At 46.2% G+C, this 25,808-nt stretch overlaps 1 protein-coding gene across 2 annotated transcripts; it reads left to right on the top strand.

Annotated features, from left to right (window-relative positions):
• The first annotated feature begins 2,282 nt into the window (after window positions 1-2,282).
• On the top strand, window positions 2,283-25,229 carry ANP32A (acidic nuclear phosphoprotein 32 family member A). 2 transcript variants are annotated; one of them, XM_075044676.1, is made up of 8 exons: window positions 2,283-2,510; window positions 18,385-18,534; window positions 18,686-18,808; window positions 20,349-20,547; window positions 20,754-20,852; window positions 22,422-22,519; window positions 23,540-23,600; window positions 23,823-25,229. In XM_075044676.1, exons 1-8 carry the CDS (start codon window positions 2,457-2,459, stop codon window positions 23,882-23,884), a joined length of 846 nt encoding a protein of 281 aa, XP_074900777.1. In that variant the 5' UTR covers window positions 2,283-2,456; the 3' UTR covers window positions 23,885-25,229. The 2 variants fall into 2 exon arrangements, with proteins under 2 accessions (XP_074900777.1, XP_074900778.1); XM_075044677.1 differs by lacking the exon at window positions 2,283-2,510 and adding an exon at window positions 4,685-4,839.
• The last annotated feature ends 579 nt before the right edge of the window (window positions 25,230-25,808 follow it).

Raw genomic sequence — 25,808 nt, 5'->3', positions numbered from 1 at the left:
CCAGTGACCAGATTTTTCTTGTTGCCGTTTGTTTAAGAAAAGCTGTGCTCTGCAAAGATGTTGTTTAAAATTTATTTACCATTCTGATAGGATGCTTAGGTATTTGACCTGTGGAACATTTCCATTCATTTTCAGTTCTCCAAACAGTTTTCAAGACTTCTCAAACCCTTGCAATACAAGCACCGTGCACACAAATGGGGCAGAGGGGAAACCGACAGGTTTAAACATTTAATTTTGGTTTTGAACTTTGAGTAAGTTTCCCCCAGTAGGTTGGAGGGGGACACTTTATACAACTTTATATAATTAGAAGACACAACACGTTCTTTCTTCTGAGAAAACAAAGGAAAAAGTATCTCTGTACTCTCAGAAACTTTTTTTTTTTTTTTAAATATTATGTTGGTTTAGTTAATACTTATAGTCACTTTGTTTCCATGATAAAAGTTCTTTTCCAAAGGTCTTCACCTGTGCCATGAAAACAGATTCCAGACCAAACCTTCCTCTGTGAAGCCTCAGCCCTGGGGCCACCTTTGTTCACACCTGTAAAGGAGAATTTAAAAGAGAGCTAAAATAACATTCACCCTGATCCTAAAGTCCTAAACGCTTTGTAAAGTTTATATTCTAAAACTACTGCAGTAACTTCTGTTATGTTGAAACCAGTGCCACAAAACAATAAATAAAATGGCTTGTCCACGCCACAGACAAAACTGAAATCCAACGGCTCTAACAGCTAAATCATAATGAGGCCCTAAACCATCACAAAAATATTAGCCTGTTGCAGAATACTACCGGTACCATACTGTAAGTTACACTTTTTACCTTAAGCTGGACCCAGCTTGACCTTTTTCCCAGCTCACACACTCTCAACAGAAATTGTCGTTAGCTGTCAACTGCATTCCTTACAGTTTATCCGCAGACGAAGCGGGTAAAAGAAGTATCTCCATTCTGCACTGCAAAATATTTTGACAAGACAGTTTTCCAGCAATTCTCATCTTTTTGTTGATAGCAAATATCAAATGTTTTAAACAACTCTTAGGGATTTTTACAGCCCTATCTTTTTCAACCACCTGAGGTGAAGGTAAGGTTAACAAGTCCACTGAAACTCCGGTGACTCTGCACGAAGGGACAAGCAGGCATCTCACTAAGCGCGTGAAGCACATTTTACCCATCATCTGCTACACCCAATGAAAGCAGTCCCCTTCGTTTGATAAAACCAGTCACAAGTACACGGAGACAAGCGAGCGCGGGGTTTCGCCACTGTCAGAACGCTAGTGGATCCAACACCTGACGCAGACAGCAAGCCCTGCCAGGACCTATCTGGCACCTCGTTTCGCAAGTCTGCCTGGCAAAAGACACCGGAGAACGTCTACCTCCTACTGGCACCCCAGGCCCTGCCCCACCGCTTCGTCCGACGACCGGACGTGACTAACAGCAAGAGCAGGCTTCCCAGAGACTGCGAGGCTTCTGGTGACACTTACGCTCAAGAGCGGCCGCAAGCATCTCCAGGGAAGCTTTCCAGAGCGGCAATCGACCGACCCGGGCCTTCTCTGCACAAGCAACGCCTCCCCGTCCTCCCCCTCTCTGCCCAGAGCCCTCATCAGCCCCTCCACCCGCAGCGGGGGGGGACCCCGAGCGGTAACACCCCGCGCCGACCAAGACCCCGCCCGGCACAAACGGCGCCGACACCCTACGCGCTCTCCCGCCGCGGGGAGCCCGCTCAGGGCGGGCAGGGCCCGGCGGAGCGCCCCGGCAGAGCAGCGCGGCTTCGCCTCCCCTCGAGGCCGGCACCGCCGCTGAGGAGATCGGCGCCCCGCCCCCGCGCGCCGGTCGGTCGGTCGGTCCGCCCGCCTCCCGCTCTCCCCGCCCCCCCCCCCGCCGGCTGGCCCGCGCGCCATTCCTCGCGCTCCGCCGCCCCTCAGCCGCCCCGCTCCGCACCTTTCCCTCCCTCCTGGCTGCGCGCCCCTGCCCGGGCGGCTCCGGCTCTAGGGCCGCTCCCCGCCCCGCGCCTCGGCGCCTCCCCTAGGATCCGGCAGGCGGGGGAGCGGAGGGGCGGGCGGCGAAGGCAGAGCGCACCCCATCCCCACCGCGGAGCCGCCGCCGCTCCTTCCCCATCAGCCACCAGCACGGAATGATCCTCCGCTCCCAGCCGGGCTGTCCCCCTGGCCGGCTTCGCCGCTCCCCCATTGGCTTCCACCGCCCCTTGCCCGCCCCATTGGCTCCGGCCTCGCGTTGCGGAACCGCGGTTGGCGGGGACGGGCGTCAATCAGGCCGGAGCCCCCGGGAGCGCCCGCCTCCGCAGTTATCAGGTTAGTGTTCGCCGCGGTGCTGGGGCTCGGGATTCCGAGCGGAGCTGGTTGAGCCCTCAAAGTCCCTCACCGCGCTGGCTTTGGGGGGGTCTCCATCGGTGTCACTGCACGAGCGGAGCCGGGGACAGCGAGCGACTCCCGCCAGCCACGGACATGGACATGAAGAAAAGGATCCACTTAGAGCTGCGGAACAGGACGCCCTCAGATGTAAGCAATGCAAAAAAAAAAAAAAAATTAATAATAAAAATCTATCCCACATTTTTTTTTTTTGGGGGGGGGGAAGGAGGGGGCATCCCAACCCCCCGGGGTTCGGGGGGCAGCGGCGGCGGCGGGGCCGCTGCTGCCCTTGAGGTGCCTACCTGTGTGTATGTGTGTGTGCGCGCGTGTGTGTGTCTGTGCGTGTGGGGCCGTGCACCCCAATTTGGGGGTGCCCGAAGGCGCACGCGTTATGGTCTAGGGGGAAACTAGAGGCTGCTCCCGACTCTGCCGGTGTGCGATGCCTTCGAGAGGGCTCGCCCGTGCATTAAATAAAAATAAGTTGGTGCTCCTCTCTTGGCGTGTTTAGTTCGCAAATATTTGTACTGGGTGCTGGGCAGGGAGAGGCAGACAGGGACTGCGAGTGAGTTGCAAATGGTTTAGTTTAAAGTGCGTCTTCATTTCTTTGCAGTGATCAGGCAAGAGAGACTGGGGAGCCATATTTGTAACTTTGTAGTCCTCATGAACGCGCCCTTTCTCTCTCTCTCCCTCTCTCCAGATGCTGAGAAGATAAAAGAAAAGAATTTTAAACCAATGCTTAGCGTTTTTGGCGATCGGGTATCGCCGCCGGTAGCGCGAGCGTTGAATAAAAAAAATATTGCAAGAAATAAACGCACTCTCCACCCCCTCCATCCCCACACACGCACAAAAAGGCTGGATGTGTGCGTGTGCGTGTTTTTCTCTCCCCCCCCCCCGCTCCTTCCCCCTTCCCCCGGGGCCGGACTTCAGGTTGTTGTTCCGCGTCTCGCGGAATAAACGAGAGAGAGAAAAACTTTGTCAGGACAAAAAAAAAAAAAAAAAAGAATAAGAAAAAAAGGGGAAAAAAATCCCCACCAAAACCAAACCCACCCCCAAAAGAGTCGGGGGCGGCCAGCGGGGGGCTACCCGGAGGCAGGCGGGGCCCCGAACCCGCTCCGGCGGGGCGCGAACTCGGGGCGCCCGGAGGCTGAGGGCAGCGGCGGGGAAGCCCCCTCCCCTCCCCGCCCCGCCATCCCCCGGCGGGGCCCGCCGCCGCCAGGCCCTTGCATAATGGCTGGGGAGGGCGAGGTGTGCCCCGGCCCCGCCGCCGCCGCGGAAGGGGAACGGGAAGGGGAAGAAGGGGGGAACGTACCTCTCCGGGGGGCGCTGGGGGGAGGGCGGAGGCAAGGCGGCGGGACGCGGCCCCGCGGCTTTTCGGTGGCCGAGCGCGCTGTCCGAGGGACAAAGGCGGGCAGGTCGATGTAACCTGCTCTTTAAAGTTTAAAAACTCCTGGGCGAGGAGGAGGAGGAGGAGGACGAGGACGGGGGGGTGGGGGTGGGGGGAGGAGGGCTCCCGCCGCTGTACACGCCGCCGTTCCCGGCGGGCGGTGAGGCGCAGCCCGGCCCGGCCCTGCGCCGCTCGCGGGGGCTCATTGTTCGGGCGCGGGGGGCACAATGAGGCGAGCGGGGCCGGCCGGCGAGCGCCCCCCCCGCCCCGCCGAGCCGCTCCCGGCCCCGCGCTGGCAGCGCCACACCGCAAGTAGGACGCGGCGCCATGTTTTTTTTTTTTTTTTTTTTCCTCCCCCCCTCCCCTCCGCCGCCGCCTCCTCCTCCTCCTCCTCTTCCTCCTTTTCCTCAGCTGCGGCGGAGGGAACGGTCGGTCGCGGGCGGCGGCTCTTCCCGCCCCACCGGGCCCTCAGCGCTGGGCCCTCCGTGAGGGGAGCCCAGCCGCCCCGGCCCGCCCGCCTCCGGCTCCCGCTCTGGCAGGCCGGGGGGGGGGGGGTAGCGGCGATGTGTGGAAGTGCGACATGAGGCGTTGGCGGAGGGGGCCTTCCCGCCGGCACTGCGGCTGCGGCGGCGGGGCCGGGCGGCGGCGGCGGAGGGGCGCCCGGGCGCCCTCTCCGACATGACTGCCAGTCGCCGGGGCTGCCATTTTGTCGCCGCCGTCGCCGAGCGCGGGGCGGGAGGAGGCTCGTGACGACCGCGGCGGGACGAGCCAGGAGGGTAAAAAGGCGCCGTCGTTTCCCCCCCTCCCCCTCCTTAATTATTATTTTTAATTATTATTATTTTTATTTAATCCCGCGGGTGCCGCCGTGGGGCAGGGGGGATTGCCCGTCTTCCCGCCCCCGGCCTGCCGCGGGCATCGGGCCCCCCCGGGCTGGTAGCGCCGCCGCACCTGCCCGCCCCGCCCCGCCCCGCGCACGGCAGCGCCCGCCCGCCCGGGCGGGAGCGGGAGCGGGGCCGGGGGTGCCCTGCAGCCCCCCCGGGCAGGGAGCGCGGCGCTGGGAATATGCCTTCTTCTTGGGCAGGGCCCTGCGGGAAGGTAGGTCTCTGCTTTTGGAGCTCCTTTTTTTTAAAAATTATTTTATTATTACTATTATTTTGCTTTGTATCCCCTAGTTTTGGTGGATTTGTCCATCACTCTTACTGCTGGAGGGTTATTCACCGTTTATGAAGACAGACCTATGGTTTAAAGACTTGATCCAAAGCGTGTTAGCTATAAGCTGGACTTCTCCCCCCCCTTTTTTTCCAGGCTTGGATTGTGTTCAGTTTTTGCTCTGTTCTGGCTTACGTCAAAGAAAGTTGAGAGACCTCTGATCTGGTGGGGATTCACTGTCCCTCAGTAACGCAGAAATCTACGGCAGTTAGTTGTAGAAAGCTTTTTTAACCTGTTACTTTTTCTTTTTACCTGCTAGCCTTTAGCTCTCTCAGTGAGTTACATGTATTGGTCTTCCCAAGGTGGTGAAGGTGATCGCCCCCATTATAAAGCCAAATCTTTCTGGTTTCATATGAAGGGGGATAGAGATGCCATTTGGGAATGCTGTTCTGTTTAGAGTCTGTTTTGTAAAGCCATTGATTACAGATGTGTGCACGTGCTTTTGTGTTGTGGAGAATTAAGTGTACGGTTTGAAGTCTGTTTCTCTAAAATATCTATTAAAATAAAACTGAGCTAAATCCAGCTAGAGCTTTAGCCAAAATACTTGGAACTAGGGTTTAGAAGCCAATGTCATTTATTTATGGATTTTAGTAAGTCTTTGGGCATGAACAGGATGGTTCTGTGAATTGTTTTTGTTAGTCTCTGCTTTGATAGGTAGGCAGTATTTCTCCTCCTTCTGGGGGATCATTATTTTCAAAGTTTTAAGTGTAATGTAAATAAATCTTGGTGAAAATAACTGTGAATATACTTGTTTTGGAGTTTCTGACCAATACATGCTTAAGTTTTGTGGTACGTCTTATGTATACTTAGTATATCCTGTTATCAGAGCGTACAGGATCAAAACTTTTTGTAAATCAAAGTTAGATAATAGGATGTTGATAAGGTGTTGTTCCTTCTGAACCTATATTAATAATTTACAGTTTGATCTGGCTAATATGGTTCTTGTGTAGAATACTGTGCGCTACTATGCAGCTGAGCTAGCTACTTTGAGCTGTTAAGTCATGTAATCCTGTTAGGTTACATGTTGACTAATAAAACATAATATAAGTGTCCTGAAGTGGATTGTATAGGAGCCATTTCTTCCTTTTCTTCCTTGGCCTCTTCTTTTTTTTTTTTAATTCACCCTCCCATTTTTATACGAATTCAGTGTTGGTGAGAGGTCTGGGGTTTTGGAGCTTGAAATTTGGGGTTTTTTTCTGTGTGTTGTACAGCCAGAATTGAGCTTGCACATCTACTTTCTGCCCAGATATTTCTTTCAACTTTTTGTCCCGTTACATTTAGTGGTCACTTAACAGTAGTGCACTTGCTGTTTCCTTTGTTGCTTTGTTTATCATGGTTTTCTGTTATAATTAACTGCTTGCTAGAATGGGCCAGGTACAATTATTTTACATGGGGTTTCCTCCAGGAACTGGTAGGTGAAATCACTGACCTCGCAGAGGGGCTGCTCACCTGGGCATGTTTGTGGGCATTCTTGTTCATCCCGATCGTAAACTCATTAGTAAAATGCAAAGACGGCGGAACAGGTTCAGTACTAAAGCTCTTAGCTGTGTGACACGGAGGTGGGTTTTTGAAATTACACGCAAAAATCATCTTCTCTGGTGTACAGCTACCATGCCAGTTCATTTAGTCTGAGGATTTAGTGCTTTATCAGCTCAAAACTGTGACAGTGATAAAATACTGACTGTAACATTGAGTATTTCTTACAGTTCTTCTAACTCTCTGTTGCACTTTAAAACTTATTTGACAGTCTGATTTCTCTCTGGTTTTCTGTAGATCTTAAAACTGAAGGGAAGTATGGTGCAAGCATCTATACAAAGTGTTCTTTCAAATGAAGAATATAAATAAAAAGGCTCTTTTCCCCAAGCTAGTTCCTTGTTGTGATGGTCGCAAGAACAGTAAAGAGTTTAAAGTGATACACTTCACTTTAAAGACCTGCATTTAAAAAAAAAATTTTGGTCTTGCGTATGTGTGCAGATACATACTTTTTCACTTTCCCCAGGCTGAACAACCCCAGAATGGGAAGGGGATGTACTCTAGATTTGAAACAAAGTGGGATATGGTTGTGTCTAGGGAGGCATGAGATCAGCACGTACAAACTATGCGGCATGTGCGGATTATCATGGATTTTTGCGGACTTGTATCACTTAACCACTTATGTAGCTGACAGCAGGGTGTAAATGTACAATGAAGTAGCTGTCTTTTTTGCAAACCTCCCAAGTTTACATAACAGCTGGTTTTCATGGCTCTGAATTTTCAGATGCAAACCTCTAAAATGAGCATCCTATTGGATGGATGGATGGATGGCTGCTCATCTTGGAGGGACTGCAGCCCACAAAAATCGGGCTGGAGAACAGGTGTGATGTGTGAGCTGTCCTCACTGAAATTTAGTTTCACAGTTGACTGCTGGGCTGACCAGGGAAATATTTGGCAAATTCTGTTAACTTGGACCAAGTTTTAAGCATATGAAAAGAACTGTGAATGTAGAATTGAAAAACACCAGTATATGGATCTAAAACTGGTTGCCTAATTTTCCCATTTCCCTGTGATGCTGCTAGAAAGTAGCAATGGTAGATTTTAATTTTTTTTAACTCTCAACTCTTGAGAATTCCCTTTTGACCAGCAATATGTAAAGTGCAGTGACAGTTACAAAATTTTCTGTGCGATTCAGGTGTATGTCCAAATACTGGCTTGATAAAAATGCATTACAAGAAATAGCTGGGGTTTAGTTGATGTAATTGTGTTGTAGTCCACCAAGAAATGCATCTCCTGAAGAAAAAAGCGTTCTTGTCCTGCCCAGCAAATGAAACAAGTTGTTGAAAAAAGGCGGGGGGAAAAACCCCAAAACTCAGTACAAACCTTATAGGCTTAAGCCTAGCTATTACAATCCATGCTTGCAGCAGGATTTGTGTGTTATGTATCAATAAATAGAATATACCTTTCTGCTGTTCGGCTCTAAAGGTACATCAGAAACTCCTGAATATTTTGAGGTACCACTAATCACATGCAGGGATTTAGGACTTTTAAATAAAGTAAAAGATAAAATATTTTAAAGGACCGTATTACCTATGTCAGTGATGCATCTTTAAATGTACATTGAATGGTGGCACAAGTGTCAGTGGCTGTTTTCTTAAATATTTACATCCCGTAAGGCTGGTGTTGACTGGTTCTTCCCATTTCATTCATTCTGTGGATGACTCCCCCCATCCTCCTGCCATAAAGGTACAGGTATTGGTAAATTGGAGAAGCCTGAAAAATAAGAACCAAACCTATGAAACGTGTGGGTGCTATGTCTTGAATGTTTTTTGAATGAATTAAAAGTAAGGAAGAGTTACGGGAGTAGTTCTGGTTTGCACACCAGAATCCCAGGCAGCTCTGGGATCCCAGCTCCGTGTCTGGGAGGGAGCAGGACTCCCCAGGGTGCTGGGAAGGGAGGTCCTTTCCGTGCCACCCGCCGAGGCGGGCTCGCCATTTGTGGAACTCATGGTGGCTTTCAGCAGTCTTGATTGACGAACAGCTCAGCTCGATGAACCAAACCCTCTGTGTCTGCAGCGAGGTACAAGTCTCAAGTGGGAATAGAGAGCAGTGATGTTTTTGTTGTGCTTTGGAGTGATGGACACTTCTCAGCTATTTATGTGACACTATTGGACTTGTTCTGCATATAATTTTTTCCTGTCTCCTCTCTTGCTCAGCTATCCTTCAGACAAAATAGCTAGTAAATACGTAGTCTGTATTTTTTTACTAGGTTGCTAAAAAATCAGTCCTGAAGCCCTTGCATATGTAAGCATGACCTCTGAAATCCCCCCCCTCCCCAAGAAAAGCCTTAGTGTTTTGTCTTTATGCTGCTGTGTAAAAGTTGTGCTCTCTACCGGAGCACTCATTTGTCCATTGACTTGGTCTATCGAACACTTTCCCTTCAAAGCCATAAAAAAAAAAAGGCTAGGAAAAGCTTATCTTTTGCAAGTGTGATTTGCCAATGCATTCTATAGCAGCTGACATATTCAGAGACTGCTTTCCATATTAAACATGCAGCTCTTAAAATTAGTCTTCATTTAAATGCAGTGTTTCTCTTTTATGTCTGTCTCTACATCAGTCCTTTGTTGCTGAGGGCAATTCGGAGTATGTGCAACTGAACAAACTAAGCAGTTCAGCTAAATGCTTAAAATTTCTAACAAGAACTTTCAAATTAGAGGTACGATGCAATCTTGTGTTTTGCTTCTGGTTTATTTAATGATAGCTGGCAGTGAATGAAAAGCACTTGGGGTGTGGTATCAGGCACTTGGTTTCTCAAATAGAAACTGAGACGTGGAGCTGAAGTGACCCGTGCAAAGTCACCCACCCCAGCCAGGAGCAGAGCGAAGTGCTCTGCTGGTAGGTGATACCATCTGTAGAGAGGAGAGATGCAAGCAACATTAGCGTGAATATTAAAAAGCATTTAATGCAAAGATCAAGCAGTTTAGTCATGTATTTGAAACAGTCTATCTAAAGAAATATTTGGAGTTTTTACAGAGTTATGCTGCTAACAGTAGAAACAAAAATGAGAACTAGCTATATGCTTTTGAATGAAACAGCTTTTCATGTCACTGGAGTGTGTTCTCGATTTATTAATTAGTATGTTGCTTATGCATATGGCTATACTGACCCTTGTAAATGTGTGAAAGTATATTTATGTGACTCATGGGGTTTTGTGGTTGGGGGAGTGTTTTTTGCAAAAGACAACAGTAGATTATTCTTTCTGGAAGTTTTCTAGTACTGGAGATGCCTTGTAATTAGATATGAGTGTAAGACATAGTCAGAATTGCTAAGACTCTTCACCCTTCTGCCACTCATGTGTTTCACTTGGACCTTTAGTTTCTCACAGAACAGAGCAAAGGGATGTAAAATTAGTTGGAGCCATATGTATTGCTTTGAGGGTTTATAGCTGTGCTATGAAAAATATTAGAGGGTAAAAAAAGTAAATGTATTGATATTGAGCCAGATTTTTTCTGAGCTGTGCAAGCAGCCTTAAGCTGTCTCTGAACACAGAGCAGCTTTGATTTTAAAAAAAAACAAAACTAAACAAACCACACCACCACACCACCCCCCCCCCAACAAAAACAACAAGTAAACAAATAAAACAACAAATATTTCCTGTCTCCCCTCCCCTGCTCCTTTCCCTTTGCCTGGGTAGGGGTGTTGGAGGGTCCCCCATACATGCAGAGTGGCCAGTAAAAAGAGGACGCTGACTGTGCTCATCCTTGTGGGAGTTAACATAAACAGAGCCCAGCTCAAGGGGAGTTTAAAAGGTGGCTTTAAACTGCTCTTTTACTGCATCACTTTGAACTTGGGTACAGCGGTTTAACAAGCTGCTTGAGTCCGGACTGTGACAGATGTCCACAGAGATGCCCGTGTTGTCACTGGATCGGTCTTGGTACCTAAGGAAATATTTTCATGCAATTCCTTGGTTGCACCCTTGTCTGGAGTAAATCCGAGTTTCTTCATCATGTGCTTCTTGGATCAAATAAATTAAATACAAAGTGCTTGCTAGGGTATAGTGTACGAACACAGAGTAAACCTGTATGACAACCATGGCGTTATGGTTCAAAGGCAGCAGTATTGGGATCTGTGCACATCCATGCATATTGGTGCTTGTAGTGAAAAACATGAGAAGCACCAAAACTGTATTGGCATGATGCTGGAAGTTCAATTTTGGGCTTCTAAAACCTCCGCTGAAGTGTTTGGTGGAAGTTTCTGAGAAAGAGATGCAGAAGAGGAATTAAAATATGAAAGTTTGACAGGGTTGCATCATTTGGAAAAACCGTAGATTAATTTTGAAGTCCAGTAGTAGTTTCACATGACCTTGTTGCAAGAATTTGGAGTTTAGCTCAGTTGAATGGGTATAAAACAGGCAAAACAGCTAGAAGTGGAGCAGGTTGCCATTGAACCAGTCTGCGCTGGAAGCTGTTTTGTTCAGCACTTGTGAATTGCTTGGTATTGAAGGGGCCAGTTGCAGAGTGCCGGTGGAAGGGACACCTTTGTTCAGGTGTGGGGAGTGTGCCTGGGGGAAATCCTGTAAACTTAAGCCTGAACTTCGTTGAAGTCCTGACAGGCGCCTGGCATTCAGCCGTGGTGAAGATGTTTGCTTGTACCTGGTGTCCGTAACGGTGGTAATGGAGCACTGCTCAAAATTACAAGGTATACGCGTTAATCCCGTCCAGTCCCTTCCCAGCCGTCAGTCACTGCCTCTGCTAATACGATTCTCAAGTACTCTGGCTGCTAGATATCTTGCCTGTATCTCAAGGGAAGTGGTTTGTGTTACATGGCCATCTTTTGCGCAGCATTCCTCCCTGCCCCGGGAATTGCAGTTTCTGTGCCCAATACAGTAATGACCAGAGCCTGTGCGAGGTAAATGGTCGTTGGCTAACTAGTTTAAGACATGTACTGCAAGTGAGTTAAATCTATTTATCTCATCTCAGATACTCATAAAAAAGCCTTGAAGGGATGTATCAAAATCCAAAATCACATGCTGGTTTGGTAAGGAGAAAAACTTAACTGCTGTCACCTGCAGTTGGTGCCTTTATTCTGGTTTGCTTTTTCCCTGTGTATCTTGGGGGAGAAAGAGGATGTCAACACTATCGGAATTTTCCCTTCCCTGTTAAATTTAATTCTGTTCACAGTTAGATCCTCATCCCCGAGCATCTCCACCAGGCAATGCTGAGCTGCCCAGAAGGAGCAGTGGAGGATTGCCCCGCTAAAGGGGAATCCCTCATGGCACCAAGCCAGCACAGTTGGTGCCATGGCACCTGCCTCCCTCCCCTCCCCTGCCTCCCTGCCTGCAGGCAGCGTGCCAGAGGTAGCAAGGGGCACAGCCCGAACGGGCAGTACTGGCAAGCCTGGAAAAGCTGAGCAGCTCTTGAGTCTGAATTGATGTACAGCAGCCTAGTAGCTGCTCTAATTTGGGTGAGAGATTATTCTGCATTCCTCTTTCTCTGTGTTTTCCACCAGGAGCTGAACTATGTGTAGCCTGGCTCTGCTGTGTGTTTATATCACAGGGGGTCCTAACATGGCTGAAGATCCATCTTGAATGCAGGTGGCAAATGGCATGTGGTACTATGGTGTTTTTTTTTTAAAAAAAAATTAAGTTCTTCAGGTTGGTTACATTTTGGTGATCATCTTAGAGCAGAAATGGCATCATGTCTTTGAGCATTCAGAGCAGCTTTGTTAGCCCAAGGTATTAAGTAGGCTGTTCATTCAAGAATTCTGTGGCATAGTCACATTCCAGATAGTATCTGAAATGGAAATTCATGCAATGTTTATCTCCTCCAGTAGTAACTTTGGGGGAAGCTTGTAACATGAGCGTGGAGAACATCATGTCTTTACCATCCCTGTGGAGCTGAGCATGAGCAGTGGGCTCCTGCAAGACTTGGGCAGTATCTTGAGCCTTGTCAAACTCATGCCTTCTCCGGCAAACAAGAACGTTGTGACTGTGGAGGGCTGGCTTCTCTTAAATTTTGCTGCACAAAACGAGTGGAATAGAAACCTAAGCAGATCCGCTGCTGCTCAAGGTTCCCCAAATCTGCCTGAGTACAGATCTAGAATATGGTACAAGAAGTAGGAGGACACAACTCTTGACAGTCTGGTTACAGTAGACAGCAATAGTCATTCTTTACTGTGGAGCAGTGCAAAGCTTTGCATGGGCTATGCAGGCTTTTGAGACCAAAAAAATCCCACAGACAGAAACGGAAGTGTCTTGAAGAAGTGCATGTGCATCTGGGAAAGAATAAAACTGTCTCTGCTTTCAAAAGTAATTTGGACTTCACTTCCACTTACCACAACAGGCTTCCCTTGCTCTCCCCTCCCTTCTTTCCACAGCTTTGCCCTCCTCCACATGAGGTTTCCATTGGGTTAAGAAGTATGGAGGACTTCTCTGAATGCTCCCCTGGATCATTTGGTTGAGAGCAGTGCAGGACAGAGTTAACACCCTCATCTTTACCTGCTTTTTTCAATAAAAATGCCACAGAGTGGGATATTCCTGTCCTAGGGGTGCCATATGCAATGTACACTTCAAAAGCATCTGGTCCATTGTGCTGAAAATGAGATGTCACAGCCTTTGCTGTTCTGCTTGTAAAGCCAGCAGAGTGGTATTTGTACTTGTAAATTTACCTTTTATCTTTTAAAATTATATTCACAACTGTGTCCTTCTGTCACCCTGTTAAGCCTTCAATTACAGACTGAGATTTGGGAATTTAGTCCCAAGTTCATGGATCTCTGCCCATGGGTTGTAGGCTTTCTGAAGTAGAGACTTAGCCTTTTTACCTGTTACAATGGAAATATAGATTAAAGGTTAAGGTGGTGACATGTGCAGCTTAACAGTTGTCTGTGTGTGATTATACTGTATTGATTGCGTGTGTATTGATGAGAGTATGGTCCCTTCCAGAGAGGCAGCCAGCACTGGGAAAGGGAGGTAGGGGAAGGTGTGCCAGGTACTGTGCACAGTGAGCGAGTCCCAGATGTCACTTGAGATGACTGCCATGAAAGCCAGTGGCTGCTTACACATGGTTGCCTGTTCTTACCCTAGGAGTAGGTTGGAGTTTTGCAGTATACCACATGGCTATATTAAGGATATTGTATATGCATTTGGGAACACGGCTTAATGCAGTAACCATAGTAGAAAAAAGATAAGAGTCCCTGGTTATCAAGCAGGCAGTAATGTAGAGTGTGATGTCATGAAAGTCATGAAGAGATATAGGGGATGCTGTAATCCACAGTTAACAGTGCAGCATGTGTTAACAGAGATGTGATGTCATGTCATGTGCTGAAAGCATCTAGGACTATCAGAAATAGAAACTGGGATGACCACAGGAGAACAGGTCCAAGGCGCGTGGTCTGAAGAGTTTGTTGAAGAAGCAGCAATCTCCTTGCTTACATGTGACTGCTGAAAACTAAGGACTGATAACCAGAAAACCACACAGCAGCGCTCAAGCAGAAGTATGCTTGGAGTAGGAGCAGATGGCACCCACTGAATTGGGGAGAGGGTAGCAGAGCCCTGAGCCACTCCAGGAACGCAGAGGACAAGGCAGAACGGCAGGCTTGGTGCGAAACGCTTGACAGTTGAAGCTGTACGATGTGTAATATCCCTACCCAAGCACCTGATGGTGCCTTATCTCAAATGCTATCGAAGACATGGTTACGTACGACAGGAACCAACCTAGCCACCTGCATGTTAGGCTTTCTGCTAGATGTTCACCTGTGGGTGCCTTGTTAGCTGTTTAGGTTAGTATTGCGGTGTTGTTCGTGGTGGTTGGTTGCCTATGGCATGTTGCTCTTCTACTGTTTCTCACTATGTAGCAGTTTTTTGCGAAGATAAGTAAAGGTCATGTGGTTTGTCTTTTGCTAGTACTCATATTAGTATTTACTCCAATTAGTGCTTTGATTTGCTTATGCATTGTGGTATAGACAGTGATACAGTTAACGATACACAACTTCTGCAAGTTTTATCTTCTTGTCTTTGATGCAGCTAAACACAAATTAGCTGAGGACACTTAACTCCCTTAGCCTCTCTCTCCAAATGTGTTCAAATTGTCCTCCTTAATTCTGATGGCTTATCTCTGTGTCTGTACTATTACAGAGACTGCAGTGTGATACAGCTAAATTGGTTCAGACCAGCTGAGGCCCACTCATTTCATTCAGGTATATAACGAGACTCAGAAAGGGTGCTTGCCCAGGCTACTTGCATCAGGCAAAGGTTTATTCTGTGTTTCAGTGACAGAAGATGAGAAAGAAATGTAAAAATTGTAGCCTTACTGTGCATTTTCAGGGAAGTTCATTAGATGTTTGGAGAGTGATTCAGGAGGAGGAATTTTCCTTAAGATTACAAAGACTTCTGAAAACAAACGAGGAATAGGGTTTTAGTCCTTCTGTCATACTTTTGTGGTAGTGAGCTGTTTTAGATGGAATGTAGCTTTACTAAGGTCACCTTTCCACTTCTCCCTCTCTGTATACTGACACAGTTATGAGCTCACTAACTGTCAAGGCTGTAGTACGCCTGGATGAGGCCCAACATCCTCACAAAGGGGCTAAGGTTTGAGAAGAGACCTCTGTGCAGCGGCCAGCACATTGGAAAAGTGTCCTGATAATAATCCAGAGGGGCCTTGGAGGGCAGTGCCCTCTCCAGTTAACTGCAAAACAGCAAGTTCTTAAGGAGGAAATGGCAAGTGAGAGTGGAAGTAGAGGAGAGTGGGATGTGCAAGAGTACAGGCTGAGAGGCTATGGGCAAAGAGCTGCAGGGTAATTTTAATACTTAGAAAAACTGTATAAGCTGGTGGTAGTTTCTACTGCTTGTACTGTATGCAAGAGAATTGGGTGTGATGCAGCAGTGAGAGCGCATGTGGCAGTAAAGTTGGGAGAAGCCCCGCAAGCCCCGTTTGTCCTCCTTTAGTATGCGTGTATTTTCTACAGGATTCTTGAATCTCTTAGAACATGAAGCCCTCTTAATTTTGTCTTGAATGTTATTTTATGAAGTCATGTTCTTTCAGAAGCAATTCAGTATATTAATATACCTCTGACCACATAAGCACTGAAATTATGTTGCTGTGATTGCACTTGGGGAGTGTTAGGAGCCTGTACCCTGCTGTTTTCCTAAACGAGCTCTTCGATTCAACCAAGCTTTCTACCACTTGCAGACCTGGCTGGTTTTATTCCATGATAGCTTCACTGTGGAGTTGTTTTGACTGTACCTTTGCCCAGTATCTTGGTACTGGGTGCAGTGAAGAAGAGAGCATTGCAGTTATGTATCAAAGTTTTCTGAAAAGCAGAGAGGAAACCGCAGTCTTGCCCTCAAAAGAGCAAACTAAAAGTAGAAGCCAGTTGGCTCTTCTGCCACCATATTAAAGAGTTTTTCTTCTGCATCCATTGCTATTTCCAGCTCCCCATCAAATCTTTTCTCTACCCCTGAGGAAGCTTTGTCCGATTCCCTGTTTGCCTCTTCTCCATCCTGCGTTTGGGGAGGATTAAGGGATGGATGTCCCACCTCCTGGAGTGAGGGCAGATGGCATTTCTTTCTCAGTGTGAGGTTTAGGCACTGCTTCGCTTTCTGCCTTTGGTCTGCTGCATAACTCAGAGCCAGAGCTGACTCTAAACTGTGCTGGCTGCTGCAGCTGTGAGCATTTTCCTTCCCTGAACTCCCTCCTGCCTTGCTTCATCTTCCTATGTGTGCTCTTGCAAACTTAGTTTGCAAAGAGGATAAGGCAAAAAAAGACCTCGCGCTCTACACAGCATGGAGATCAGCCCCTTTCTGCAGAGAACCTCTTCTCATCTGGCACAGTGCAGCTGTGCTCCTTTACCCTCCTTGCTCCAAAATGTGTCTGTAGGTGGGTACCCTGATGAGCCACCTCACTGGCCAAAGGAGATAGTGGGGCAGGCAGGGGCCTCGTGTGCTGGTGAGCAAGGAAGGGGGGATGTAGCTGCTGTATGGTCTGGGTTTGGGGTGGAGCTTCTTTTATTTTACTTTTTTTTTCCTTCTTTAATTTTTTTGGCGGGAGCTCTGTGTGTGTGTGAAGCAGATGACTGAGAAAACCGTGTGTTTGTCCCCGAATTGATCTCGCTGGAGGATCCTGATACTTAAATAGTGTTACAGTAAGAAGATACGCATGTTTGCCTTTAAAATGGCTTTCCTGCTGTCTAAGTTTCAAAGCAAAGGGGGTTTTCTGTGGTTTGCTTTTGGGGTTTTGTTGTTTGGGGTTTTTTTCCCCAGTGGAATAGATGTATGTGGGATCAGGAGCATTTGACTTGATCTTTGGTTTATTCTAACCAGTCTAAAATTCTTCTGGAAGACTTTTGTGTAGTCATTCCCTATCATAATTCTTCTAGGAAAATTGTAGAGTCTTGGAAAATATATTTCCTGTCTAACGCTGGTCCTCCTACTCTCAATGAATCACTTGTACTCTTGTGTTGCTTTGGGCTGACTTCCCTATTGACTTCAGTGCCTGGGATTTAATTAGAAATCTAGGGATGTTATTTGGAGCTATAAAACTACATAGGATTCTTCTCTGAGCAGTGGGATTACAGTAATAAAAAAATTAAGAAAATTAAATATTTGCACATTAACTGTCCTTGGTGTGAAACGAAGAGTTGCTTCGTGTTTCTGCATACACTGCAGACTTCTTTTATCCCATCCTCAGCATAAAGCACCACTCCCTCCCTTTCCAAACCTGTAAACAAACCTCAAGCACGGGATGGAGTCTGCAGTGCACGCAGAAGGATGGATTTTCGTAGGTGTTTTATAGGGGAGAAATAATCCCCAGAAATTCTCCGTCAGTGTGAAAATGTCTGCATGTTCCCCGAATGGGTGGGTCCTTCCTGTGGAGTCATAGTCTTCAGTGGCAGAGCTTCCCCAGAGCTCAGGAAAGCTCGTGCTCGCTACTGAGGGACTTGAATCCCATAAGGCTGACCTGGGTTTAGGGTGAAAAGGAGCAGTCTTATTCAGGCTGGGACGTATTTAGGGGCTCTTTTGTATTGAAGCTGTTGTTTCATGTCTGTTGAAGATAGCACCTGCAAAAAGACTGGTGCTCTGTTTAAAAACAACAACAAAACCCTGCAGGCTGTAACTTACTGTACACACCCGTGTGGCTGTCCAGCTTTGGCTGTCGGGCAGGTCCTGTGCTGCTCAGGCCCATGGGGACATTATCAGCACCTCTCCCTTCAAGCCTCCCTGCTGCAACAGTGCGAGGGAGATAAGGGGTATACTGCTGCTGCAGCAGCAATGCTTATGGAACCTCCCCTGCCAGCATCATCCTACACACCCCTTGCAGTTCCCCAAGAAAGGAGTTGCCTCCGTGGAGATCTTCCCCTAAAGTACTATCATTATTAAGCTACTCTAATGAGGAGGGGTGAGGGTGGAAGACTGCAACAAGACCTGGTTTAGGATCACCAGTACCTTCTTTAGGTTTCAGGAGTGTCTGAGGAGACAGTAATCTCTCCACGCTTGAAAAGCTCAAATAATTTTTGCATGCAGAAATAAGCTATTTTAACAGCTGATGATGTGTTGTAATAGCACAGGAGTTGTACGGAGTGTCAAAGTTGTAGGTTAGTTTAAAAATAAATAGGTTGGGTTTATATTTTTTAGAATGCTTATTGCTTGCATTTACTAAATACGATGCTACTTCTAACAGTCAAATTGGTTAAATCAGGATTAATGTTTTTGAACAGTTTACATTGTTCTTAGAACAATACCAAGGTGGGCAGTTGAAGCAAAGCCAAATACCTCTGTTTCTGAAACAGCGCTAACCATGCTAGCAAAAGTAGGGATCAGAGACTGAAAGTAACCTTTCGCATACTTGCCAGTTTACTGGAATACCTTTCATTTTTGCCTGATCTGTGCCATCCTTTGCTTGTGAGTGAAATCTTTATCCTCCATGCAGAACGTTTTATGCACATTTTGCGTTGTTCTCTTTCCAGGTTAAAGAACTCGTTCTTGACAACTGTAGGTCATACGAAGGCAAAATCGAAGGCCTCACAGATGAGTTTGAAGAGCTGGAATTCTTAAGTACAATCAACGTAGGCTTAACCTCAGTTGCAAACTTACCAAAGTTAAACAAGCTTAAGAAGGTAAATAAAATGTCCTATGCCATATCCCTCCCTCTTTGCACTCTACTGCATGTGTCAAATAGTTGTTCGTATAAAAACGTAATGTAGCTGACCAGACTGCTTTGTGATACATGTTTGCACTAAAAACTCAAGATGTTTATGTGCCTTTTAGCTCGAGCTAAGCGACAACAGAATCTCAGGAGGACTGGAAGTGTTGGCAGAAAAGTGTCCGAACCTCACGCATCTAAATCTAAGCGGCAACAAAATAAAAGATCTCGGTACAATAGAACCTCTGGTAAGTTGATGCGGTACAGGGTGAAATCAAACCCCATTTTGTGACGAGTAGAGGCATTATGGGCTTGGAAGGTCCCAAAGCAGCTTGCAGTGGAGTGTCCTCTGTGCTTATCTCTCCAGCCAGGTTGCTGTGGGGCTCAGCCTGGCCCCGGGCTGTCTCTCAGCCCTGCCCTGGGGCTGTGCCGGCAGCGTGAGCGGCGGCTGCTTCCCTCTAGTGGCTGCGGCTTGGCCGCTGCCGGGGCTGGGCTTTCCCCACGGGCTCTGCAGGGACGACCATGGCTTTCCACGGTGGTGTGGGCTACGGGTCTCTCTCCCAGATGCTCTGCTTCAGCTCGGTGTGTTTTCTGTTGAAGCGTTGGGTCTAAAAATCACCAGCCACCACTTCTGCCCAGGGGTGTGGCGTGTGCTGATGGTGGCAGGGGCCAGCTGCAGCACCGTGTGCCTCTGTATGGGGTTGCTCGCTGCAGCTGTGCAGAGGTTGCTGAGCTTCCAACATATTCCTGCTGGTTTCCACTGCCTCTCCTGCTCACGGTCATTATACTTCTTATTTCAAGTGCTGAGAGCAAGTTTGTCAGGTCACGGTTCCAAAAAGCATCGAAGTGTCAATTCTGGTAATGCTGTTTTCTAGTTCTTGGTTTCTGTGCCCTTTGCTCTCCAGAAAGGAAGAGTTTTGGCTCATGCTTGTTTCCCAAATGCTTGCTCTTAAACTGTCTCAAGGAGCAGTTCTCAGACGAGTCCATCTTGGATCTCCTTTCCCCCAGCAGAAGGAAAGAGCAGAGCCATTAAACTCATGTAACACACAAATGAGAGAGAAGATTGTAACTGCTCCCAGTTTCAGGCTTATTGTTTTCTTGATGTCACCGTTGCTTTACAGACTGAACTCCAGAAGGGAGATATTTCATAAGACTTGATACAAATCTTCAACTGCTTGTGCTTTTGTTGTTAGTACTTTGAAGTGCTGTGGGCAGTGCAGACTACCTCAAAAAAAAAAAAAAAAACCAAAAAAAAACAACAAACCTAAAAACAGGAATTTAATTCCTGTTCAATTTCTAAGCCTTTTTTCATTTTTCCAAAGGCTAAGGTACAGTCATTAAAATTTTTAAAATCTCTCTTAGCAAAATCCTTGCATCCAAAGAATAGTCTGTTTCTTCTTCCATTGCAAATAGGAGTTTAAATAGACCTGGCTGCTGCCTCCAATATCTTGCCTTGTACTTTTGGGATAACTGAGTGGACTATTACTTATTCTTAGCTTGGCCCCTTGCAGCATGTGTGATTTTTGCACCATTACCTCTTTCCAGACTTCAGTCTTCTACTTGCAAGATGCTGATCTTGAGAGAGGGCATTTTCCGCTCTTAGATACCAAAGCAGCAATGGCCAGGCATTGCAGATTGCTGTTCCACACCAATTTAGCAGGCAGAGATGAAAATGACCCTTTTGTCATGGGAAGCTCTTGAGCACATAAACTCTGGCTGCTATTGCATTCTCTGCTCTGTAGACAATTATTGTAACACTGAACTTCAGAGACTTTTCTTTCTTTGCAGAAAAAGTTAGAAAACCTGAAGAGTCTAGATCTTTTCAATTGCGAGGTAACCAACTTGAACGACTATAGAGAAAACGTATTCAATCTTCTCCCGCAACTCACATACCTCGATGGCTACGATCGGGATGACAAAGAAGCACCGGACTCTGATGCAGAGGGCTACGTGGAGGGCTTAGACGATGAGGAGGAAGATGAAGATGGTATGTGAATTGTGCTACTTAGTGTACGTAAGTTAAAAGATCGATATGCTGCCTAGTACATTTTGCTTCCAGCTCTGACTTGTTGGCAAGAGAAGGGTGTTCTCAGCAGCTCCTTCCTGACTGATGTAAAGGAGAAGTACCTCAGTGTCCTCTGAAGGAACGAGGGGAAAGGAGATGGGCAGGGCCTGAAAGAGCTACTTTCTCAGTCTTATCTCTAGTGAAAGATCGAGATGACAAAGAAGCACCGGACTCTGATGCAGAGGGCTACGTGGAGGGCTTAGACGACGACGAGGAAGATGAAGATGGTATGTGAATTTGTGCTACTTGGTGTACGTAAGTTGAAAGATTGATGTGCTGCGTGGTACATATTGCTTCCAGCTCTGACTTGGTGGCAGGAGAAGGTGTCCTCAGCAGCTCCTTCCAGTTGATGTGAAGCAGAAGTATATCAGCTTCCTCTGAAGGAATGAAGGGAGAGAAGATGGGCAGGGCCTGAAGGAGCTACTATCTCAGTCTTATCTCTAGCGAAAGGTAGGGAGTGAAAGGGTGGTAGAAGAAAGGGACCAGGAGGAGGAGTAAGACGCTGAAAGAGTTCAGGGAACAATACACCCCAGGGGATGAGGACATAAGGCAGAAATGGGTAAGAAAGGATGGCGTGCTCACACTGCAATTTTCCAGGAACTGTGTAGTCAGGGAGGTATGAGCAATTGTGTAGAGACTGATGGAGAAGGGTAGGGTGGAGAACCAGACCAGGCATAGAAAAAAAGTAGCTGAGTCAAGGAATTAAGTAAAGGAGCCAAGGCATTAATAGGAGTTTGTAGCTGCCCTGTGAGGACAAAATGAACTAGTTGAGATAAGGCAGAAGAGAGGAGAGTGTATGTATTGAAGTCTGCCTGGGGCAAGCTCTGTGAAAGGCACTAATTAGGCAGCAAGCAACTTTTTAATGTTAGGAAAATGTACGGTGGGTCCCACTGCGCTGTAGGTGCTGTTCTGCCTCCCCGGCAGACTGCACTCAGAGGCATCAGTGTACCAGTCGGATGAGTATCCGGCTGAGTTTGGGGAATTTGCTAGACTCTTCAAACCCAGCTGCACAGCAAAAGCAGAATAGCTGGACTTGCACTTTTCCCTCGAGTGCTGAATGTGAGCTCTGGTGAGAGGGGTGAGTGCTGCAGCAGTGCCTGGCAGAGCAGTGCATTCAGCCAGCAGCACACAGGTTCAGCAGGGACAGATTCTCCTCATCAGAGTACAAGTCTGGGCCTGCATTCAAATGCATGAAAAAGCTCCATAACACCATTCCTGCAGCATGGAAGAACAATTTCTGGTTTGTTGCTTGGACTAGTTGCATTTAATCTCTTTACCCTTGAAAAGAGATTGCAAACCCATAAGATGGATTGTGTGTGAGCCTCTTGTATTGCTCTGGCAGCATAAAGGCAAGGGCTGTCCCTTGGGGAGGGTTCCCAGTGCATGGTTGGCTTGTCAAGGTCTGCTCTGTCCCTGGTGGGAGCAGATGAACACTTGCAGATGAAGAGCTGCAAGTGTCCCATGGGCTCAGAAATGCATATTAGTAGTGGGAACTGGAGCAGCTGAAGCTAAAGCAGGCCTGAGGCTGCTGTGACTTACTATCAAGGCCCCTGCAGCCCTTGAGCAGTTCAGACCATGGGTGCAGCTGCCACACTACCCTGTCACTAGGCTAAAGAGGCACAGGACTACATCTAGTCCTGTCTAGCAGCTGGAGAGCTGCCTTCAATTCTGTACAGACCTTAAGCAATGCTTTCCGTTTGCTCCTTGTGTCGGTAGGAGGTCACATCTCAGGTGGCAATGTTGGAAAAAAAGTAAACTTTAAATGTCTGAGTGGTTAATCTTGTTTGACTGTATAGAAGAGGAGTATGATGATGATGCTCAGGTAGTAGAAGACGAAGAAGATGAGGAGGAAGAAGAAGAAGGAGAAGAGGAGGATGTGAGCGGAGAAGAGGAGGTAAGGATTTATGCAGTTAATAATGGGCGTAGAGTGAACATGCTCTAACTGGGAATAGTTGGGCAAGAAATGGACCAAATATTGGAGGCTTTGAGTGCTTCAAGCGTGTGCTTGCTTTTTTACTTGAGAAGCATCGCAGTGGGGGGTGGCTTTGAGGCATGCCTGTCTATGAGCCAGCTGCCATCTAGTGACCATTGACATGAAATCATTCTATTTATTGGGCTGATGTCAAAAATACTATCAGGAACGTCTGCAGACCTAGTTTGTGGGGCCTTTGAAGGGCTGGGGTTACAGCCTCCATACAGACAAGAGAGTGGTACGTGAATTACTGACTGTGCTCTCAGACCGATGTTCCTCGTTGGGCATGTACCTTGTGATTCCTCAGGATGCTTAAATTCTTCGCATAGTCCAGCTCCAGTGTGTAGGGTGTGCTGAGCCTGTCACAGTCTGCTGAGACTTTGCTGTTAGCAGAACCACTGGGATGGGGCTAAAATTTGACTGTAGGAGGTCATATTATCTCTCAACCAGTCAAACAATCTTAGATACTTAACTGCCACTCCTGAATGGTTGGTCAGCCTCTTCTCAAAACCAACAGCAGCTCCTCAAGCTTTGGAGATGTCTGTTTGTGTTTTAACTCTCTCTACCCCTAGAAGATGTGCCTTCTCCTACTGACCAGTCAAGTTTTACTAAACTCACGACATCATAACAAAATTTGCAGCTGCATATCAGCGTGAAGTATAAAACCATATTCTCACTGAAGACTTGAAGCTAGAAGTGGCTGCTATGATTACTTCTGATTTTCTGCAATGAAACTTGGGCCAGAGTGCAGTTACACTGTAGCAAAAAAACGCACTTATATAAGTGCGTGGGAAGTGTCTACCTTTTTGTTTGGTTTTTGTTTAAGATACTTCAAGGACTTTCTCTCTGTTGTAAAATGCTTTTGGATATTGCCAAATTGTGAAGGGTCCTGTACTGAAACTGACTTTTTTTAATCCTTCCTTTATTTTTTTTCTAATTCAGGAGGATGAAGAAGGCTACAACGATGGTGAGGTAGATGACGATGAAGATGAAGAAGAGCCTGGTATGGCAGCAATCCAGTTTTTGCTAGAGATAATAATAATAATGATAATAATAATTTTTTTTTTTAAAGTCAAATATCATTTTCTAAAAAACAGGCTTCTGTTTGTATTCCTGCTCCTTTGATAGTAAGCCAGTTGCCAAAGTAGAAGCTTGTTGAACTTGTTCAACTCCTCAGCAGTATGAGGGAGCACTCATGTGATTCAAGTTGTGTTTTATTTTCTAGATGAAGAACGGGGACAGAAGAGAAAACGAGAACCTGAAGATGAAGGGGATGAAGATGACTAAACTGAATAACCTATTTTGAAAATTTCCTATTGTGATTTGACTGTTTTTACCCTGTATTTTCCCTCCCCACACCCCCAACCTTTTTTTTTCTTTTTTTTCTTTTTCTTTTTTTTTTTTTTTTTCTGATTGTAATGTTGCTGTGGGAACGAGAGGGAGAAGCAGACTGGGTGGGCAAGGGAATAAAATACTATTTTTACTGCCACTCCTCCTCCTATTCTTTTTAAATTTTTTCTTTTTGTCCCTCTCTCAGTCCCTGTAACTGCAATAGTAAGTATAAACCAAGTGGTAATTTGTTTCTTATTATTGGAGTGGATACTTTGACATCTTTGGAAAAAAAAAAAAAAGACAAAAAAAGTTTTAAGATCAGTGGATGATACCCCAAATACACATACTCTGTTCTGAGACAGCTGAATAGCATTGGTTGTTGGGAATTTTCCACCGCTGCCAGTCACTAAATACATTATAAGCATTTTTTTGAGGGATGCTGCAAATTTAGGCAAAGCATCCCTCCACAGCAACAGGTGTGAGAATGGCATATTGATAAAGTGATTTCTTTGTTGCCTGTCCGTGAATGACTGCCATTTTCAGCCAATGCTTTCCCTGCTTTTGTAGGTACCTTTTATTTTGCTGTATGTAAATAGTGACCAAATGTTTTTGTTGGGGTTTTTTGGGGTGTTCCTTTGGATCTGGTTTGTGGGGTGAATTTGCAATCCCCCCTCCCTGCCCTGTGTGTTGTGTGTTTTCCTTTCTGTTTGTTTTTGGGTTTGTTTTTTTTTTTTTTTTTTTTTTTGGCTAGGGTATAGCCAATACACTGAAAATGGCAGGCATTTAAATATATATATAAATATATATAAAAAGTGTTCCTAATTCCTGAGTTACTAGTGAAATGAATTTGACAATTGTAATAAAAAAATGTTTCAACCCTTTTAAATAAGGTGTGTACTATTTTGGTCTGTAATATATAACACCTAGTCAATTTTAAGTGATGAGAAACTACTTCCACTTGTGCTATATACTTTGAAAATTTTTACAAACCTAAATACAGGAGGCAGTTCAGCATGTAGGGTAGGAGGTTTCTTTTCATACACTCAAGCACGAGATACTAATACAAAATTGTATTTTCTTACCTAGTGGAAGTCAGTAAAATGACTGAAAATACCTAGTGAATGTACAGTTTTACTTTCATATCCCTCTTTAAAATAGCTTTAGAAGTGACTTGTATTTCCTAGTCAATATTTCATCTGTATAAATACATTTGCAACAGTTTTTTTTCCCAGAAGAGCCAAACTTTGAGTTTTATGTCTGTTTGTCATTGATGAATTTCAATAAATCTTTTTATACAATTTTTCTGTGGCTTATTTGAGTAAAATGGGCCACTGGGAAGGAATTGCATACCTTTTTAAAAAGGCATTGACTAAGCTATTCTGGTAAATACCCTGATATTTTTAGTAGCTTGACGATACGTTTTGCACCATAAAAACTACTCTTAGCCATGGTTGGGTGAAACCAAGGGAGGCGTTGTGGCTTTAATGCAAATAATGGTATGCCATTTTTCTTTCAGAATGAGGGTTTCTTCTGTGTTACCAGCATGAACTCTTGATTTCCTTCGTCTGAGTGCGGTGCTGTGGTTTGGTGTGTGAGTTCTGGGTTAGTATATCTAGGAGCTTTGGTCATCCAAGACAAGGGCTGTCTGCTGTGACTTACTGCCAGTCCAGAGCAAGGTCTCTGTGTTTTCCTGTCTCGTGAGTTTTCCTCTCTTGTGAACGAGTTGTGTCTTAAAGGTGAATGGCACAGCAAGTAGCATATTCTGTGTACTTAAAATACAGTTTCTGTGCCATGCAAGAGCATGAGAAGCTGTGGAGGATCAGGTATTTCTTCTTAACCAGATCTCTTTGGAAAAAAACAGGCCTTTTTTGTAGGTGGG

This window comes from Buteo buteo, chromosome 13, assembly GCF_964188355.1.
Source record: "Buteo buteo chromosome 13, bButBut1.hap1.1, whole genome shotgun sequence".
NCBI classification, from domain to species: domain Eukaryota; kingdom Metazoa; phylum Chordata; class Aves; order Accipitriformes; family Accipitridae; genus Buteo; species Buteo buteo.
Note: the sequence above shows the minus strand (reverse complement) of the source record. Positions and strands in the feature narration are given on the sequence as shown.

What these genes read in the sequence shown, in the direction of transcription:
- ANP32A (XM_075044676.1), top strand. Translation starts at nt 2,457, where the DNA reads ATGGACATGAAGAAAAGGATCCACTTAGAGCTGCGGAACAGGACGCCC. An exon ending in TGAGGAGGAAGATGAAGATG is followed by an intron (nt 20,548 to 20,753) that starts GTATGTGAATTG and finishes CTACTTTCTCAG; the next exon opens with TCTTATCTCTAGTGAAAGAT. An exon ending in TGAAGATGAAGAAGAGCCTG is followed by an intron (nt 23,601 to 23,822) that starts GTATGGCAGCAA and finishes TTTATTTTCTAG; the next exon opens with ATGAAGAACGGGGACAGAAG.